Raw genomic sequence first — 21,403 nt, 5'->3', positions numbered from 1 at the left:
ATGAAATTAATTGTTGTTGTTTATTGTTGTAGTAATAGTAGTAGTAGTTTTTTCTTTTCTTTTCTTGTTTATTGTTGTTTAGTGTTCTTGTTTTTTTTTTTGTAGTAGTAGTTTTTTCTTCTTTTCTTATTTATTGTTGTAGTAGTAGTAGTACGATGCTTCGACGAGTTTCAATCTGAGATCATTGATCAGGCGATTGCGGATTTTCAGCAAATATAAGGAAATTTAATATCAATCATGCATTGTACTCGCAAGCTAATTGAATACCATATACAAGAAGATTGGGTGTGGCTGGTAAATTTTCTATCCAGGAAGGTAATGTCTCATCCCAAGAAGGAGTGCACCCTTTGCAGCCAATTAGAAGAGTTCGTGGGCGTGCGATGGATGGAGTGCTTGAGCCAATCCATCACTTGGAAGGTGATACCCAATCTATATCGTCAATACCAGAGGAGACATGCAGATTTCCAGACCTACCTACAAACTTGGAGCCTGAGATGGAGGCAATGATCAATGCATTGATTCCCATGGATGTTGAGACTTCTAATTCGCTTAGAGAGTAAGCATCCATACCATTATATGATGGGTATCAAGTATCTCACCTGAAGACACTGCTTGCACTCCTAAGTGTACAAGCAAAATACGAGTGGAGCGATGTGAGTGTGACCAAGTTGTTCAGGTACCTTGTACGTATGCTTCATTGATTTCTTTTTGGTACTATCATTAAAAACATTTGTGCTTTTTCAAGGTGTTTTATGATTTTTTTCAGGTTATTGAAATATCATATATTACCACTTAGCATGGACTACAACAGCATCCATGCATGTATCAACAATTGCATACTGTTTCAAGGAGAATACGAGACTATGAGGACATGTCCAAAGTGTGGTGCTCACATGTATCGACAGGACTTGCAAGGACAAACCATCCCTCAAAAAGTTCTTAGACACTTTCTGCTTATCCCCTGCATAAACCACATGTTTTGTACATCCGACATGGCGAGCTTGACAACGTGGCATGCACAGAACAGGTCCACAGATGGAGTTCAACGGATTCATGTGCATGGAGCCACATTGACTCTACCTTACTAGGCTTTTCCCGAGAGGGAATCTTTGGCTCGGTCTTGCAATGGATGGCATGAACCCATTCGGTCTGCGCTCAACTTCTTACAGTATGTGGCCTATAGTCCTTGTCAACTACAATATCCCTCCACGGCTTTCTATAAAGAAAGGACATCTCATCGTTAGCTTACTCGTCCATGGCCGCTACAAAGTCAAAAATATGGACGTGTATATTCGTCCATTAGTCAATGAGCTTAAGATTTTATAGGAGGAGGGGGTCACCGTGCAAGATATGAGCAAGCGTGATGGTCGACAATTCACCAATATTTGAGCCATTCTCATGTGGACGATGCATGACTTTCCGGGATTCGGAGAGTTCTCAGGTAAATAGGTTTCCATTCTTGTTGGTAATATCTATATTTTATCTCATTCAAGTTTGTATTCACTGGATAGAGGTATTGGAACAGGTCTAGTTACCTCAGGTTATCATGCATGTCCATTATGCGGGCCACAGTTAGAATCAACCACTTGTTGGATCCCATACATATTTTCAAGAATGTGGGTAGCTTGCTATGGGACCACATCACAGGAAAGAGAGACACTATAGGGGCACTAACGGATTTGAAGGAGGTAGGCAAGATGGAGGTGCTTTGGCCACAGCCGAGTGCTGATGGTCGCATGCAGCTACCTTGTGCTCCTTGGGTTTTGTCCACTAAAGAAGAGTGCATTGTGAAGCAAGTAGTCAAGTCTATCCGCACTTCGACGAGTATGATGCATTCTCTCATGTTTGCATTTTCTAAAGACGACCAATTATCAGGGCTAAAATCCAATGACTGGCATAAGATATGTGTTTAGGATAGACCTTGGGCGGATTTAATTCTGAATATTTAAAGTGTCTTTTGTATGTTTGAAAGTCAGTTGGTTTTCGGATCTTGGAAGTTGGATGGTCATAGGTATGCCTATATATATGATGTCGTTTGAGTTTTGTGTACACCTATCAGTTTCTTGGCGGATTTTCTAATGTAGCTATGGCGGACTACTGTTATGACAGTCTTCTTGGCAGTTTCTAGTCTCTTTACTTGTCTATTTCCCATTCCTTTTTTCAGTGCGGATTCTGTCAGAAAGAGAGTAATAGTCATGTGGAATCGTGTGTATGTTTGAGGTGAAGTAAGAGTGTTGTCAGAGTGATGAGAGTTATGCAGTGAATGTATTAGGGTGGATTGAGTATAGGAATGCAGTTTTTTTAAGGCTCTGCCAAGGCAACAATAGACACTGGCGTTCACGGTGCTTGTGGAAGGTATTCATGGTCAAGTCCACTTTTCTTGTGTAGAAGGTTGAGTGCTGAGAGGATGCAGAGCAAAATAGGAAGTCATATATGTGGTTGAACCTATGTTTCTTGGAGAGTCAAATGCTAGGAGGTAGTTGGGCTGGAAGAGTCAAATCAAGTTCTTCATTCATATTTTACCATGTGGGCAAAAAGACAATGGAGACTGCATGACCTTAATGTGGAAGAAACCCTTGGAATGCAAAGTGACAACACAGGGTATGATTCTGAGAGGAGTGTAGAAGATTTGGAGGATGTTGAGCATTATGGGGGAGTTTTTCAAGAAAAGGAATAGCAACAGCAATGGACACCAGTTGAGATAGGATGAGTAGTTTTGCAACAAGTATTTTTTGCAAGGAGGTTACAATTTGATACGTTGGGATTAGGAGGGGGCTTACCAGCACCACCTCCATCACTAGTGACATCAGCATCTTCTACAGGTAATCTATCCCCAAATACGCGGTGAAGGATGGCAGTAGCTAGGGTGGATTTTCATGTCAAGTTTGAGAGCTTTTCAGGGAAGTCAAAAGAAGACCCCGATTGCCACATAGCTCAGTTTGAGACAAGATGGCAGGCCAGAGGATTTGATGGAGTATATGACGCTCAGCATAAAATGCAACAATTCAAAGCAACTTTAGAGGGAAGAGCCATGTACTGGTTGAGCAATTACAACCCAGATCATTTTGCAGATTACTTGGATTTAAAGGCAACATTTTTGAATAGATTTCAAAAGGAGAAAACTCCTAATGATGTTTTGCTAAGTTAAAAGCAATTAAGCAGAAGAAGATGTTTGTGGAGGACTATAGTAAAAAATTCAATCAGTATTTGAGACGACTTATAGCAGTAGAAAGGCCAATTGATGAGATGTTAGCTGTATATTACATGAATGGCTTGAGAAAGGAGTTGTGGAATGCAGTTGCAAGAGTGGATGTTGAAGCAGGATTGAATGATTTAATACAAACAGCAACTAGAGCATAGTAGAGGTTTGGAGTGATTGATTCAAAATCCACAAAGCGGAGTTCAAGAAAGAAGAAAGGGAGAAAAAGGAGATCTTCGGATGATAGCAGTGACAATGATTCTGAGTCAGATAAAGATTCAAGTTCCAAGTCAAGAACAAATAGTGGATCTAATTCTAATACAGATTTCGATTCGGATTCAGAAAAGGAGGATAAAAAGAGAAAGCATAAGAACCGGGATAAGGACAAGCCAAAAGATAGTTTGGTGGAAAAAATAGTGGAGAAGAAGCTGAAAGAAATGGGGGTCAAGCACGAGGCTGAGTCAAGTAAGAAACCTCATTGTGATATATGTGACATGGATGGTCATAAAACACAAAATTGTTGGTATAATCCGAATTACAGAGGCCCAATACCAGAAAGGCTTCAACAAAGAATGCAACAAGGTATAATACAAGCAACTGGGGTTTTTCCTGATGCTGCAGGAAAACATAGGACATTTAACAATCTGAGATGGAGAGGATTTCAAAATCAACAGTGGAGGCCACCTTATAATCAGAATCGGCCATATATAGGTAATTTCAATTCTGGCTTTAGACCAAGATATGGTGGTTATCAAAATTATAGGCCATGGGGAGGAAATTGGTAGCAGCAGCAACAGGGATGGCAACAACATCAAAATTGGAATCAGCAAAACTGGAATCAGCAAGGATGGGATCAATAGGTAGAGAATACACAAATACCATAGTTACCTACACCACTGCACAACAAGGAGAGGCAGCTAAGGTACCTCAAAGTAATCTTATTGAAGTAGAAGTGACAGAAGTTTAGAAGAAAAGTCCTCTAGTGGAGGATCCGGTGACAAATCAAGTGACAGTCGAGTGTTCTCCAGAAGGTGATTGCTTTCAGTGTAAGACAATAGAGCCTGAAGCATTGGCAGTTGCGTGTTCAAAAGCTAAGCTTAAACCACCACTTGACTGGGAGGAACAAAAGGAGGTACGTGATGAGGTTGCTGAAGAAGTGGAGCAATTTGGAAAAGAAATGGTGACATCTAGGCAAAAGCAAAAATTGCTTAAAATTGGTGGAAATTCAGAATTAGCATCAAAAGCCTTATTTGAGGAACTGTTAAATACTCCTATGCAATTTACATTGGATCAGCTGCTTTCTTTGGTTCCCATTTTTAGGGACAAGCTGTATTTAGTCACAAAGAAGCCACCTATTGTGGATTTTACGAAAGCAATACAAGAAAATGTTGGGGCTTATCAGATCAGTCCTGATGATGTGGATTTCACTATTCCTATGGTAAAGCTAGAGTTTGATGGTCGAGTGTTTTCGAATGTTCAACTTGATGGTGGATCTGGTGTAAATATTTTATCAGAGGCAAAATTTTTGAAGATGACAAATGCTAAACTAGAGCTTGCACCATTTCAAGTGCGAATGGTGGATCAACGAAGAGTCCAACCAATCGGAATGCTAAGAGGTCAAATACTTAAGGTGCATAGGTTATATTTTCAAGCAAATTTTATGGTTTTAAAAATGCAGGATGCAGGGAATGCTTATTCTATGCTTTTGGGAAGGCCACGGTTTAAAGATGCAAATCTTAAACAAGATTGGGATTGGAATGAAGTCATTGTGAAGAAGGGCAAACATTCTATCAAAATTCCTATGACTGCAAAGAAAAAGTTCCCAACATTTGTCAAACCTATGATGTCTCAGACCATAAATTTGGCTAAGGAAGTTGAGGATGATGAGGAAGCATGGTTTATGGAAGCAAATCCAACAGTTGTTCTTGTTTTTGAGGTGGATGTAGAGCAAATTCTGGAAAAGTATGTTTTTTGGGAGAATCTGGATAATTCTAATGAGAAGTCATCTTCTAAGTCAGGGACTATAGCAGAAAATCAGGAGACTGATAAGGAAGCGAAAAGCAGTTCTGACTCCCAAATGGTGAAAGGCACGGATTGTTTTGATGATGCAGTTCCACCAAAAGAAGCTATTACAAGGGTAGAATTTCTATATGACAGGTTAATGGAGAAAGTTTCAAGGGTCAAGGAGGATGATTTGCATGAGTTAAATTTGGCATCTGCCACAAGCCGTAAGATGGTGAAAGTTAGTATTAATCTGGATGAGTCTTTTAAGGAAGATCTTAGACAACTGTTATAAGAATTCATTGATGTCTTTGCTTGGGACTATTCGGATGTGAAAGGTATGGATCTAGAGGTTTACAAACATCAGATCAACTTGAAGGAAGATGTAGTGCCAATAATTCAACAACGATATCGAATGAATCCCAATTATGCAAAGCAAGTGAAGCAGGAATTGGATAAACTACTACAAGTGGGTCTCATTATATCTATTGATCAGGCAGAATGGCTATCACCAATAGTTTTTGTCCCTAAGAAGTCGAGGAAAATCCGTGTATGTGTTGATTACAGAAAATTGAATGTTGCAACTGTATGGCTAATCCATTTCCCTTACCCTTTGTGGATTCAATCCTTGATGATGTGGCCGGACACGAGATGTACAGCTTTCTTGACTATTTTTCAGGTTATAATCAGATACGGATGGCTAAGGAGGATGTTGCCAAAACTGCATTTATAACTAAATGGGGTGCATTTGCCTACACAGTAATGAGCTTTGGTCTAAATAATGGACCACCGTCATTTTCTAAAGCAGCTTTTAAAACATTTGAGCCATATTTGACAGAGTTTATGTGGATTTTTATGGATGATTTCTCAGTGTTTGGCGCTAAGACAAAGCATTTGGATTACCTCAGGAAATGTTTAGAGAGGTGTCGAATGTTTAGGATATCTTTAAATCCATACAAATATGTGATTGCTATGCAAAGAGGGAAGTTGTTAGGCCAGATCATTTTTGAGGAAGGTAGGCCAATTGATTTTGATAAGATCAGTGTAGTTCAGAATGCAGCGGCTCTTGATAATTTAAAGGCAGTGATGAGGTTCATGGGTCAGGTAAAATAGTCGATATTTAGGGTATCTTGCAAACGTTAGTACACATTTGACTTATTTGACAAGGAAGGATGTTGAATTTTTTTGGGGAGATGTTCAGGAAAAGGCTTTTCAAATCCTAAAGAAGATGCTTGTGGTTTCCCCTATTATTCAATCGCCAGATTGGCAACTACCATTTCATGTATTTGTGGATGCATTGCAATTGGAGTTGTTTTGATGCAGGAGAAGACCCGGGGGTGGTTTCGTCCTGTGTATTATGCAAGTCGGATGTTGAGACCAGCTGAGAAGAATTACATAGTTACTAGAAGAAAAGCTTTGGGGATGATTTTTGCTTTGGAAAAGTTTCGGCATTATTTGCTTGGCAACAAGGTCATTTTTCATGTGGATCATCAGGCACTAATCTTTTTGGTAAGGAAGCCAAAGCTGGAAGGCAAGTTGGCAAGATGGATGCTTTTATTGCAAGATTTTGATTACACAGTGTTGCATACACTAGGAAATAAGCATGAAATTGTGGATTATCTAAGCAGCTTGGAGAATATGTAGGAAATACCTGGAGTTTCAGATCAATTTCCTGATGCGGAATTGTTTCATGTGAAAGGGCAAGAGTTTGAAAATTGGTATGATCAGATGGTGCAATTTCTGACACATGGTGTTTTACCTTCAAATATGTCAATAGATCGAAAAAAGAAGTTCGCCTTGAAAAGCAGACCATTCTTGATTATTGCTGGATCCTTATACAAAAAAGGACCAAATCAAATTATCCGAAGATGTGTGCCGGATGAGGAACAAAAGATAGTTTTACAAGAGGCTCATTTTGGAGCAGCAGGAGGTAATTTTTCTGGTGAAATAACTGGAAGGAAGATAATGCAAGCCGGGTTATGGTGGCCATTAATGTTGAAAGATGCATATCAATATGCTAGGGAATGTTTACAGTGTCAGAAGATAGGGCAACCAACTTCTATGGGATAGGATGCAGGATCACCCAGTTTTGCCACTAGAACCATTTCAGAAGTGCGCGTTGGACTTTGTTGGCCCCATTAAGCCAAAAGCTAGCAGAACATGAGCTAGGTACATCTTGGTTGCAACAGATTATGCTACGAAGTGGGTGGAGGCATTGCCCCTCAGGGATAACAAAGTAGCAAGTGTAGCTAGATTTTTGTATAAGAATATTATGACAAGGTTTAGTTGTCCCATAGAATTGGTGTCAGACCAAGGGGTGCATTTTATGAATTCAGTCAAATCAGAGAGGAGTTGAAAACCAAGCATATGATATTGCAGAAGAATTCTACTCTATATCACCCTCAAGCAAACGGATTGGTAGAAAGTACAAACAAAGTGTTGGTGAGAATTTTGAAGAAAATTGTGGAGGAAAATAGAATTGACTGGGATGAAAAATTAGATTCTGCACTATGGTCCTTTAGGAGAGCATTCAAAGTGGTTACTGGAATGGCACCATTCAAACTTGTGTATGGTATGGAAGCAGTAGTCCCTATGGAGTATGTGGTTCCCAGTTTGAGGCTGGCAGTACAACACAGATTGAGTCCTGAGGATTCAATATTACACCGACAAAGACAATTGTTGAGATTGGAGGAGGATCGGATTAGAAGTGCATATGCTATGGAAATTTCTCAGAATAGAAGACAAGCATGGGTGGCAAGGCAAGTCAAATTCAAGATTTTTCAGAAAGGTGATTGGGCGATGTTGTATAATTCAAATTTAGACCCGCATCTAGGTAAGTTCAAGTTAAGGTACTATGGGCCCTACCAGATTGTGGAAGACTTAGGGCAAGGGACTTTTCGATTGAAGGATGTGTTTGGGACTCCAATTCTGAAACCAGTGAATGGGTTCCGACTGAAGAAATTCTATGGCAAGGTTCCGAATATTCCTAAATGGATGGTCAACAAATCTGAAGAAATAGCTGTTAGACGGATTGACATTGTGCTAATATGGTTGGAATCATATATGGGGGATTTTGGTAAGTTCGGGAGCAGTTTTGAGATGGAACAGATGGAGGATTGTAGCAGATTTTCAAGTACGAGCAGAAATCGGAATTCAAAAGTCAATAATGGTCTGTGGCTGGATGGCATGCAGTTGTTTTGTCGAAAGGAGAAGGATGCAACCAAGGCGGTGTGGGATCGGCTGGAGGCCCCTACTGGCTAAAATCGGATCAAGGGACTATGGGTCTGAGGTTAGCTGATAGGCTCAAGCCACCGAGCTATGCCAATTGTTTAGGCTAGACCTTGGGCAGATTTAATTTTGAATATTTAAAGTATCTTTTGTAAGTTTGAAAGTCAGTTGGTTTTCAGATCTTGGAAGTTGGATGGTCATAGGTATGCCTATATATATGATGCCATTTGAGTTTTTTGTACGCCTATCAGTTTCTTGGTGGATTTTCTGATATAGCTATGGCGGAATACAATTATGAGAGTCTTCTTGGCAGTTTCTAGTCTCTTTACTTGTCTATTTTCCATTCCGTTTTTTAGTACGGATTCTGTCAGAAAGAGAGTAATAGTCACGCGGAATCATGTGTATGTTTGAGGTGAAGTAAGAGTGTTGTTAGAGTGATAAGAGTTGTGCATTGAATGTATTAGGGTGGATTGAGTATAGGAATGCAATTTTTTTTAGGCTCTGCCAAGGCAACAATAAACAATATGCCAGGTTTGTACTACGAATGGATTGTAATTGGCGTGAGCATTTTGCTATTTCGAGTGTAGCCGTTGTTCATAATGCTTTCTCATTTGTGGTAGTTTGTACTATCGATCACGATCGCAGGATGCCTTACTCTAGAAATACGTGGGGCCATTTACAGGTTGTCGACTTTAGTGCAATGGATCTCACAGAAGGAGATTAAGACGTCCTCTACGTGGGGAGCAGCAGAGACGGTCTGTCTCTTTGAGAAATACCTGCCTACCAGCATGCTCACGATACAAATCCACCTTCTTGTGCATCTTGTAGATAAAGTGGAGATTGCTGGACGTGTCCATATGCGATGGATGTTCTTCTTGGAGCGCTTCATAAAAACCCTGAAAGGCTTTGTGCGACAACCAACTGGGCCAGAAGGTAGCATGGCTAAAGGTTGCATTAGGGGAGTTTTGAGGTCTCAAAAATGCCCTATAAGAGATCCTAGAGAGAGAAAACAATTTAAGAAATAAAATCATTTTATAGAATTTTTAAAAGGTTTATATTTTGGTAAGTTAAAATATCAAAATTCGTTAATAAGTCATTGTCATGATATTCTCGTGGTCACATCAAACCTAGAAATCTAGGTCGCCATAAAGTTGGCAAGGTTGTCATAATGAAGATCTTACCTCTCCTCATTAAAGTTAAAAGTAATATTCAATTTGAATTTTGGTGGATACTCGATTGCCTCCCTTCAACGTTTCTCTCTTCTTTTTTTCTCCTCCTTAGTAGTCTCTTCTTTGTTTTCGTTCTTGCTTCTAATCATATCCTTACCTATAGATCAATCACCCAATGATCTCTGTAACTCAGCTACAGATCAATCATCTAATGATCTTTGTAGCTCTCATAAAAGACCTCTCTATCATCTTCATATTGAGTTGGATAGTGAGTATGAACCAATAGGAAAGAGAACAAAATCTGTCACGGTTACAGAGTCTATGAAACATATACTGAGGTTTGAAGGAAAGAAGAATATTGATCTTTGGTTAGATGGAAAGCTATATCCCAAAGATCCTAGCAGAAATAGCACTCCTCCTTTCTATAATAGCTCATCATTAATGAGGTTTATTGGTGATGGCTACAATGGATTTTTATTTATACACTTAATCTTGTTGCAGAAAAGGATATCCTTGGACTAGAGAATCATCTTTTGATGAAACACAATATAGAGTTTTTGCAAAAGCTAGAGGATTGTCAACAAAAAATTCATTCATTGGAAAAGCGTATCAAAGCTTATCAAAGAAAGCAAACTTTATTAGGCCTTTGAAATCGACAAAGAGCTCTTAAAAATATTGAGAATCTCAAACGAGGAGGAGGAGGCTATGGTAAAAGAATCCAAACAGCAAGGTATATTTTTTTTCACTTGAAAAATCTTAAATATGGCTTTATTTAAATTACTTGCATTGATTTGTGATGTTAATTTTGCTTAGATCTCTTCTACAACCAAATGCAAGTGAAAGAGATTCTTTAAAAGCAGTTCAGTTTTATTATCATCTTCTTCCTTCAGTAGTTTCAAAGGATATTTTGAAGAAGAAGAAATTTAAAAATGCAAAGAAACAATGCTTGAAGTCATTTGTAAAGGATCATTCTTTGGATTCTGAGTTAGTACAAAAGACACTGGATAGTATTGGTATCAGTCGAGATGCTTATATGCAACTTTTTCAGCTTTTACAATCAAATATGAAGCAAGGACAGGTACGCAATTGCATACTTCTGAAGCCATTTGTGGTTAGGACTATCAGACATAGAGTTAATAACAAAGTGATGGGGATTCTAGGTGAGCCTTTTCATATCAAGGCTAGCTTCAAGGGCAAGAAAAAGGAGGTTACATTCAATGAATTTAACAATATTTTCCTTGACTTGCCCACCCTACAATGCTTAATGATCAAATTTTATGACTTGTCAGTAGCAGAGGCACAAGGAGTGGCTAGATTTGTGATTAAACTTGATGAAAATGAGATTCTGAAATGTAAAAAATTGGAGAGAATCTCTATCACCTTGATGAATAGAGCACTTTCGTCAGGTCATTGCAATCACTCAACATCATTTAGTGTTCAATCTGAATATAACATCTAGTGGCTAGGAGCATTTGAGGTAGATACTGAGAATTTTGATATACTATATTGGGTTTTTCATCAAACATCAATACCTAATGTTATTCAAAGGTAACAAGCACGAGAAGAGCTATTTGTTGAAGGATTTGGGAACTACAGGATTGAGTGGCACATAGCTGGTGACCTAAAGACACTCAAATGTATGTATAATGTATCAAAGGGAGCCAACTCGAGATCTCCTTGCTTATATTGCATGTCACCAGCTACAGAGTTAAACTCAAGCAATTGGAATAGAGCTCCCTCTAGGCATAATAAGGATCCACAGTTTAAACGAGTCTTGGACATTCCTTTAGCGAATGCCCATATTTGTACACTTCATGCACTTTGCAGGATAATTGAAAAGCTTGTTCATCTCTATATAGGATTTGCATGGAAGATGAAGCCATTATCAACTAGAACAGATGTTATAACAAAGGTTGAAAAAGTTCTCTCTGCAATTGGTTTGCATGGTGGCAATGTTGTTATTGAACCAGATCTTCAGAAGTCTAAGGATGGTAATTGTGTCCCAAAAAAACCATCTATTGGTGGAGTGAAGGCTAGAAGGTTTCTAGGTGTTCATGGGAGACTTGGCAAGATAAACTCGAGAAATGGTGGCTCAACTATTAAATTTAATAAGTAGAAATCCCTACATAATGCAGTTAAGGATCATACAGATAATGGACAAGCTCGGAATAGAAAAGCTAAAGTTTGGGAAATAGTAGACAAAGTGTTTTTTTTATTGTGATAAGAGTGAATGGAATGATGATGATCTCAAAGACTTTAAAAACCAATTGAACCTTTTCAAAAAGGCGATGACAGATACTTGGGGTGATCAACACTTTACTCACTATATGGTAATAAGTTTGTATATGTTTGTTTCTTCATTGTCGAACTCATATAATATTTTTTAATAACTTTGTTTATTTGTTGACTATGCAGCATATTCTATACAACCATGCTCCATACTTTATTAAACAATATGGATCTCTATCTATCTGGTCAACCCAAGGTATGGAAAAATCACATTATCAAGCAAGAACAAAATATTTCAGACACACAAGACATGGAGGTGGAAGACACAAAGCCAACAGTTTATTAGAGGTCTTTCAATGGTTCTATCGACAAATTTTGCATAAATTCAAGCTTAAAGATACAACCACATCAAGCAATACATCATCTTTAACAAGGACTATACAAATTGTTACCCAAAGAAGAAAATATAGATATTTAAATTATTGCGCAAAGCAAAGATTTACAGAATGGTTACAAACCAAACAAAGAGTTGGGAAAAGATGTGTTTCAAGAAACCCTTAATCTTTGGCATCTTCTAGTCTAATTGTGTTGTAGAAGAGTCCTTAGTTTCAGGCACATCAACAGGGCCTTCAGAGGAGTCCTTGGTTTCAGGTAGCTCGACAGGGCCTCTAGAGGAATCTTTTGTTTCATCCCACTCAATGAGACCTCTGTATTTCAAAAACTCCTATTTTTGATAGCTGGGAAGAAGCTTCAAATTCTTAATATCTCCTATATAAGAGAGTAAATAGGAGCCAAGAACTCCAAAATATCCAGCTCTAGATCCACTGTATCCAGGCATGAAGCCAAAAACTCTTATGGCTTTTTCCTTCTCCACTAAAATGATCTTGTCTAAACCTCTATTGAAAACTTGAGATCCAATTACCTTTGAGATAGCTCTCAAAGCCATCATTGGTAGACTTGGAGAGCTTGACAATCTACTATGATATAGTATAATTGTTTGATTGTTTAAGTTTCCAATATAATGGCCAAGGCTTTGATGTTTTCCAAGCTTCATTGGCCTAGAGCCCTTGGCCCTTCCAAGAAAGTTGTCCAGATCTTCAATCTCAATCTACACAACAAACCACAATAGTACAATATATAAGATATTTATCTATAATACATAATAAAGTCTAGCATAAACTCAATGGGTAACTTTGAATTATATTTCATACCGTAGGGTGTTCGTCTTCTTCAAGAAGACCATCATCATAAAGATTTATTGAACTCTTGGGCTTCTCATCTGATGGAGACTTCAATCTCTCTTCATACTCTATATCATCAATATGAAGTTTCTTCTGGACCTGCAAGAACTCTTCTTCTGTAGGTAGCCCCCCCTTTTCGTATTCTATGATCTGATTAATACATGTATGTAAGGCTATAGAGCTATCTTGGAAATTCTCTCCCTCAATCTCAAGACTTGCTAGTGGTTCTTGTTCATAACCTATAAAATTCATGTCATTTTTGCCCCAACCTGCAAGGATTGCTAAGCAATAATCTTCTCTAACATCAAAAAGATGTTGAATATCATTTAGCAACACATATCTCTTCTTGTTGATAAGATAAGTGGGAAATGTGGGAACACATGCAAGAGGACCTTCTTCATCAACCTCTACACTTGGCTCAATCTCCTTTTCTTCCACCATTGTGATATTGTCACTCTTGAACAAACCTACATCAAAACCTTGGACAAGTTGATTCTCAACATCTTCTTGGAACATCTCCTCCTTCTCTTCGACCTCCTTATCCATACTTACAATATCCTCTAGCTTTCCCTGTTGGTCTATCCGGAGAAGAACTTTCCATGTACTGAAGATACACAATAAATCCAACGTCCTTGTGGATCAGAAGGCATTGGTGTTGATACCTGTGGAAAGGGCAACATGTTTCTCTCTTTCTCAATTCCTCATCAATGAGGTTGAACCTGCCTAGCAAAGTTGACATGGATGTACTGGTGGCTCCCATGACATCACTATAATGAACAAATCCATTGACTTCCAAACCTTGCACATGTCTATCATAAAAAAATCTGTACTCCTTAATTTTATCTTCAAGATCCTCCAATAACTCCTTCAAATCAAAAGGAACATTGAAAATTTCCCTAATATAGCTAAACCTGGAAGAATTTCCAGTGGTGTGTAAGAAATCAAAGAGCCTATTATCAGAAGTCTCCATTAGCTCCTCATCATCCATTCCTTCCAGAGATAGCTTCCTCTTAGCTTCCTCTTTGTCATCTTGACCAGGAAAAGATTTATCCCTAAAAACAAAGCAAAATGGCAACAATATCCAATAAAACAAGATGAAACCATGGAAAGAGGCCCTAAAATTGCATTTTTCAAGACAAAAAATCAAAAAATGAGAAATTTTTTTAGTTGACTGTGAAATGCAAAAATAAAGGTCTTCAAGGTAAATGCCGGCGAAAAAATCGTGTTTTACCGGACACTACTTGAAGACGAAAATTATTTCAATATCTCATCGGTGAAACGCGATACTTAGCAAAATACCACTAACAGGGACATTATTTCGCGTTTCACCGGTCAAAAGATGCAAAACAAGAAGAGAAACATGAACTATAAATTAATTCTATTGAAACACAGAAATTTATGATAAAATCCTTTCTGGAAAAGCTATGCTGCTTTCAAAAGATACAAAGCACATAACATCTGTAATTTTTCAAGTGTTATTAAAAATTCTTTCTATATTAATCAAATTGATTTTGTTAAAATACTTGTAATAAAAAAAATTTGTTACCTATCAAAGATTGTTGAACTGCTCTTCACACAGGAAGCAAGGACCTTGAAGGGAAGTCGAGACAAAATTTCAGGAGAAAGGAAGACAATGTCAGAGAAATGGCTTCGAAAAGCTTTTATATTGACCGTTAAGCATGTCGTGATAGTTCCAACGAAAAAATTTGTGTAATGATGGAAAAATAAACAGGACCGCAAATTTGGACGAAAATTCCAATATTTTTGCATGCACGAAATACCTCAGAATACGTGCACACGTATCTCACTTAATACACCGTATCAAATTCCTCAAAAGACGTACGCACTCCCTTTTTTCGAAAATACGTCACACCATGTGTTACTTAACGCTTTGCCAAGTAATGCTTGTACCATCGATGAAAAAATTTCGATAAGTGAGAATACATCACACGTGTGTTACTTAACACTTTGCCAAGAACGTTGAGTCCAGTGCAAATTCACCGCCTTTGCCTTTCACCGCATTTCCAGCAAGTAGAAAACATTCCTACTCTGCCTTTACCTTTGGTGTTCCTTCCAATCTCTATGCATTTCACTGCTTCCCCAATAAAGGAAACCTTCGAGCACATTCTCGTCATCAAGCTGCGGTTGTGAAGAACAGGCTCCAAAGAAGGTATGGTTTTTTGCATCCTCCTTTTCAATAACAGGCTCTATTTAATGCATTTTTTTGATACTTTTCCTTAATCTTTTATATTATTATGAGCTTATCAGCACTACAAAATAATTTTTTCCATAGTGTGAGCATTCCTTAATGTTGTGGAGATTTAAGGCAATCCTTCAAACTTTTTCCTTAATTCTGTGGATATTTTATGTAATTTTAAAATCATTCCTTAGATCAAAGCTTTTTTTTTCTTCGTTTTGTTGATTACTTTGCTATTTATGAGTTGTCCGATGAAACGCATAAAGAACGTGCTTCAAGGAGGCCTCGTGTCTGAAATTCGTGTTTCACTGGACACAATGGACAAGAAGTCCGGTGAAACGCGAAAAGAAGCAGTTGCAAGGAGGCGCCTTACCTGACACTTGCGTTTCACTGGATACGCTGGAGAAAAAGTCAGCTGAACGCGAAAATGACATGCAGCATAGATACCTCTTGTCTAAAACTCGCATTTCGCTGGACATGCTGGAGAAGAAGTAACATGTCTTTTTTTGGCAGATGGCTAGGACTAAGGCAACAACAAGGAAGGAGAAGATTGATCCTAGGGGCTTAACATAAAAGATTCATCAATCTTCAAAGCCTCAGAAGCTCTCTAGAAAGTCAAAGCCAAAGAGAAAGTTTTCTCAAAATGTCAGGTGCCTAAGGGAGATTAGGAAGGCAATAAAGGCTCTTGACAATGCAATTCCAAAGTTGTCTTTTCAGAGGCTTGTCAGGGAGATTTGTGACAAATATAGTTTGGATAGTTTCAGATGGACAAGAATAGCTCTTAATTGTATACAAGAAGCCATAGAGGATTTTTTAGTTGAGTTTTTTCAAGATGCCTATATTTGTGCTACTCATGCTTATAGGCTCACACTCATGGACAAGGACATGGTAATTCTTAGGAGGCTAAGATATAGATTTTCAAAGGGCCTTGAGCTAATTACCCTCACTGATGTGAAGATATTTAATATCCTTAATGTGCCCCCAGCTAGGAGAAAGAAAGATGATTCTGGTCTCAGGGTTGAGGATATCACCCATGAGAGGGATACAAGGCAACATGAAAAAGAGGAGAAAGCTAAAGAGGAACATGCAGATAAATGGAGAGAGTATAGGAGGCAAAGGGCTGAAGAAAGGGAAGCAGAGCAACTAGAGTCCTTTGAAAATGAGCTGGCCACCCTTCTTGAAGTAGCTAATCCAAAAGGATTCAGTGTGTTTTGTTTCTTACCTGGTGACTTAGGCAAAAGAACTGAGGTTATCTCCTTTGATGCTGCATGTGTTCAGATTCTTAAGGATAAAAGAAGAGAAGTAAATGACAGTATTATTCTTGTTGGCCTAAGGTATATCCACCCATAATTACTTATACTTTTTGATATTTTTTTAACAATAAGATTTTTTTTGTTTATACTCACTATTTCTATGCCTTTTCTAGGTGTATAATGCATGAGTTTCCTTTGGATATGCAACAAAAAATTGAGGTTCTTGATCCATCTATCTCATTCTTTATGAGGAACGAGCTTGATACAAGTTTTATTGAGCACTGGTTCAATCTGATTGACTTCGATACTTTGGAGCTCCCTATAATTCCATATAATGAAAAGTAAGTGATTCAATATTCTATTAGAGTTTTTGAGATTTTATCCTACTAATTTGTTGAGATATGATTGCTTTTAGTTCTCATTGGAGCTTGATTGCAATAGACCTTGTGGATAAGCAATGTTTTTTAATCAACTCTATGAAAGGAAGCCATGGAAATGCTAAATTGTAAGTTATATTATCCAAGGGCTCCTTGATATTTCAATTCTTTTTTTTGTAAGTACTCTAAATTTCAATATATTTTATATATAGAGGTGATAAAATATTAATTGAAGAGCTAGAGAAAAGACCCCCTATGCCGTCTGATTTGCTTGCAATAATGCAATATAGACAAGTTGCGGTAAGTTATTGATTAAAATAATTGAAATATAAGTTTATTCTATGAACTACCATTTGTCCTCTTTATAGTTTTACTTTGTGTTGGTGGTTGCAGTGTCCCCATCAGGATGATAGCTATTCTTGTGGCTGGAGGGTGATTGCAAATGCTAGAAGAATGGTTAACTTTGTTTATCTTAATGATGATAAACATGTAAAGGTAATATGAAAGATGCTAAACTTTAAGATAGATATTAATTGCAAATAGTCCATTGATGATAAAAATATAGTCTATTGTAAGAACAATAATAAACTAAAACTCTTGTTTCTATAAATGTGTGACAGTTTTCGAAGGATTGCTATGCATCTGAGCATGTTTGGTATGTCAGAGCAAAGCTCTTGAAGTATATAATGGTCAATTGTATACAACCAACAACAGAGATTGGTGGGGATTTACACCATGAAGGAGATGCGGTGCCTATAACCACGGAAGGCGAAGCCACAGCTTCAACACCTTCTATACCCAAGACATCAAAGAAAGGCAAAAGGACTCTTAGAAAGGATAGTTCTCCAAAAAAGAAATAGCTTTGCCATATCATCTTGTAAGCCTTAATATATAGAAATTTGCCCTTCAGCCCTTGTATATCTCATAGAGATGGCAGATAGACATCTGCTACAAAATTTGTACATATATTTTATATTAATAGTAAAGATATCTTTTCTTGAATGTCCTTGTAGTGTATATTATTTTCTCTCCTTTTCGATATCTGCAAAAAATAAATTACAAATGTTTGTTAGTTAGGAAGTGAGATCTTGATATGCATCTAAGTAGATATAATATGATGTGAAAACTTACTCGTTTCTTGTCAAGTTGGAATACAAAGGAGCATGGTAGTTCAATGTCTTCATTTTGTAAATCCATCCTCACTTGATGTAGCATACATGATTTTCTGATCTTTAAGATTGCAATAATATCCTCGTTGAACCAAATATCAAGTTCCACTATAGGATCTTTGCTGAAATCATTAAGATTCTGGTCTAAAGCAACTAGTTTACTACCAACAAAATGCCATCGACTATAGTAAAAGCTAAGGATAAAATTTTGGGTAGCAATCATATATTTACAAGCTATAGAGTCTTGATCTATCTTACATATAATTTTTCCTTCTGTCCTTGTATCCCATCCTTCATCAACAAATTGTATGATATGATCATATGTTAATCTCTTCACACTGAAAGCATGGTTTTTGTTATTCTTATCTCCATATTAGAGAAGAAATCAATAAATATATTAATAGGCATAAACAAAGTAACTTTGCTTAGCCTACTTGGGATATTAGATTTTAGTGCTTTCTGGATCTCAGAAAATATCTTACATCTATAGCCCTCACTAATAGTTGGACTTGGCAAAGGCTACTCAAAGCTTGAAAACTCTGGCAAAGGAAGGAGGTTTATTGATCCCCATTGGCAACGCCGCATAGGAATAACATAAGAATGGTCATAAAAGAATATTCCATTCTCTGCAAGCTCTGTCTTCTTTCTACCTCTGTACATTTCTTCTCCAATTGAACCATGTATAACATTAATAACATCAATAACATCAATAACATCAATAATAGACTCCAGTGGTTGCCATTCCTCAAGATTAGAGGGATAGATATCTATAAGACAAATAAATATTATAATGGAAAAACCTAAACCATGTTTAAGAAAGGAAAAACTTTAAGAATCAAATTCTTACAATTTGGTCTATGCATTGGAAGCTTTGAAGATCCAGGTTTCAAACACATCTCTCTATGCATGAATACATGTTGCACTAGTACCTCTTTGATGCTATTCTTATTTGCTCCAAGCTTAAAATCTCAGATTCTGCCCTTCCAAGCAGAGATAAATGAGCTCTCATGTCTTTGCCTTTTTCCACGTTTTGCATGTTGCACGGTGATCCAACTACCTTTGCTAATGATAGTAGGAATCCATCTTCCATTAGTTTGGAATGAGTTAAACACTGATATGGATGTGATTTGGGAGCTTGGACGCCTTGTTGAAGGTCGAATTTCTGTATCCATGGTAGAAGAGAGAGAGACATGCACACACACACACACACACACACACACATACACAGGACTAGGCTACCATAACGGAGGGAAAAACAATAGAGTAATAAAATAAAGGAGGGAAAAAACTGAACGCCATGCTTTTCACCAATTTGAATTTCAATTACATCAGTCATTATCATTAATCTAGAAACATCATTAAATAAAAGTAGCCGAGACTCTATGCCATTAATGCAAAAGATGTCATAATCACAAATATAAGAGACTAAAAATAGATAATACAAATACAAATTCATAATATTATTATATTTATATATTTTTATAAAATGATTTTTTATTTTTTTAAAATAGAAGTTTCGTTACGGAGGCTTTGCTCTTATTGGTCTAGAGCACTCTCTCTCCATATCTTAAAAGGCATTTTCGAGACCTCAAAACTCCCCTAATGGTTGGTGTCTGAGGCGCTAATGCATATTTCAAAATGGCTACCAACGGTGGATTCAGAAAACAAAATGCTATGGTTGCTGAAGGATGATGATAGACTAACTAGAGATATGGTGGTTGGAAATGGGGTAGAAAAAAGAATGGATGCTACAATGAAGGAGAAGGTGAATTGCTTTTGTATGTTGCACCATACCTCTATGGAGATGTGGCTCGCCAAGTTAGATCGCTAGGCAAGATCGAGAGAAAGCGCGATTTGAATTTCGACGTAGTGCAAGCCATCAACCGATTTGATATCTTGAGGGCATGGAGGAGATGGCGCGGTTCGTGTTAATACCATGGTTGCATGGAGCTTTGACCGCAGCATCTCATGCAGGGGTAGAGGTCTCAATGGAGGAGTGGGAATTCTCGAGGGGATGTAGTCCAAGGGTGATGACGTGTTTAGGATTTGTCTTATCTATATTTTATATAAGAGAACTAATTTGAGTGTTTCAATGTAGAGTACAAAATATATAGTGCAGTGTGGTCGCGCGGACGACATTTTCGCGTGGAGCGTATTGACAAAATGCGCTCCACAATGGACTGTGGTATCATGGCAAGGTTCGAGTAGGAGAGCCGACGACGAGCAACGGATCCAAACACGGTTATAGATGATATGGAGTATTTTGGAAACTTGCAAAGTATTGTTACGGTGGATTACCATAGCTTCTCCGTGATACTATTCGATGTGTAGTGGTTCAAAGTGGTACTTGAAGGAGCTGGAGCAACAGTTCGACAAGGTCCATCTAGATTTCTCGAAATAGATTCCGAAAAAAAATGGATGGATTTAGGTGACACCTTTGTGTTGCCGGCCCATTGTGAAGAGGTGCATGAACTCATTTGTTTGTTAGTTGTATTACGACATGGTATATGTCACAATAGTTTAATCTCTCTTGTACTTGTCTGTGAATAGGTAATCTTCTATCCAAACCCCCGACAACCTCGATGGTGGTATGTTATACCTTCAGCTCCTCGAAGTGCAAGAGTATATGATCAAAGTGATGTTCTGAGCATAGATGAGGACAATATGCAAATAGAGGGGTGGATATTGCAAGGGTTGGAGGCCACCGAAAGCTTGGAGCATGTAGAAGAGCCAGCATCGGCTAACAATGATGGAAATACAGGAGTCCAAGAATTCTTTGAGAACGAGGTAGACTCATCCTTTTGTGGTGGCATGTCTATCAACCTTCCAGTGTATGCGAAGTTGTGTCAAGAGATTCACATGGGACCATAGGATACTTCATACTTGGAGCATCCAATTACTCAATTCATTGACTAATCACTTATAAGGGTACATAAGATATGCATTTTAAGTGAGATCATTTTTTTAGGATTTATATTATCGTTCTTTGTATGATTTAAATTGATTATGCTAACATCATTTTTTGTCCGTGCAGGTGACATTTTCAAGATGAGTTGAGGGATGAGCGATGAGAAGTTGTAGGATATCTTCATGTGCATGTCTCCAGATAGATCGTGAGATTCAGAGACATGGCAGATCAGGAGCTGTCTCGAACATCGTCAAGCTGCTCTACTAGATCTACTTTGGCACGATCAGATGCTTCAGCTTTGAGCAGATGAGGTCGACGCTCCAAACTTGGGCCAGAGGGAGGGAGTGCTTTAGGGTCAAGGGGGATGTTGTAGAGATACGAAGGGAGTGAGCCCGCAGTCGGCATGGGATACAGGTGCAACTCCTCGCTCTC

The 21,403-nt window shown here is 38.0% G+C and overlaps 1 protein-coding gene across 1 annotated transcript; it reads left to right on the top strand.

Annotated features, from left to right (window-relative positions):
- The first annotated feature begins 5,540 nt into the window (after positions 1-5,540).
- LOC148036371 (uncharacterized) lies at positions 5,541-8,461 on the top strand. The gene is made up of 5 exons (XM_087678926.1): positions 5,541-5,786; positions 5,891-6,304; positions 6,524-6,709; positions 6,845-7,130; positions 7,623-8,461. Exons 1-5 carry the CDS (start codon positions 5,541-5,543, stop codon positions 8,459-8,461), a joined length of 1,971 nt encoding a protein of 656 aa, XP_087535052.1.
- The last annotated feature ends 12,942 nt before the right edge of the window (positions 8,462-21,403 follow it).

This window comes from Lygodium microphyllum, chromosome 5 (assembly GCF_053477565.2).
Source record: "Lygodium microphyllum isolate KBCC chromosome 5, Lygodium_microphyllum_v1.1.10, whole genome shotgun sequence".
NCBI lineage: Eukaryota > Viridiplantae > Streptophyta > Polypodiopsida > Schizaeales > Lygodiaceae > Lygodium > Lygodium microphyllum.
Note: the sequence above shows the minus strand (reverse complement) of the source record. Positions and strands in the feature narration are given on the sequence as shown.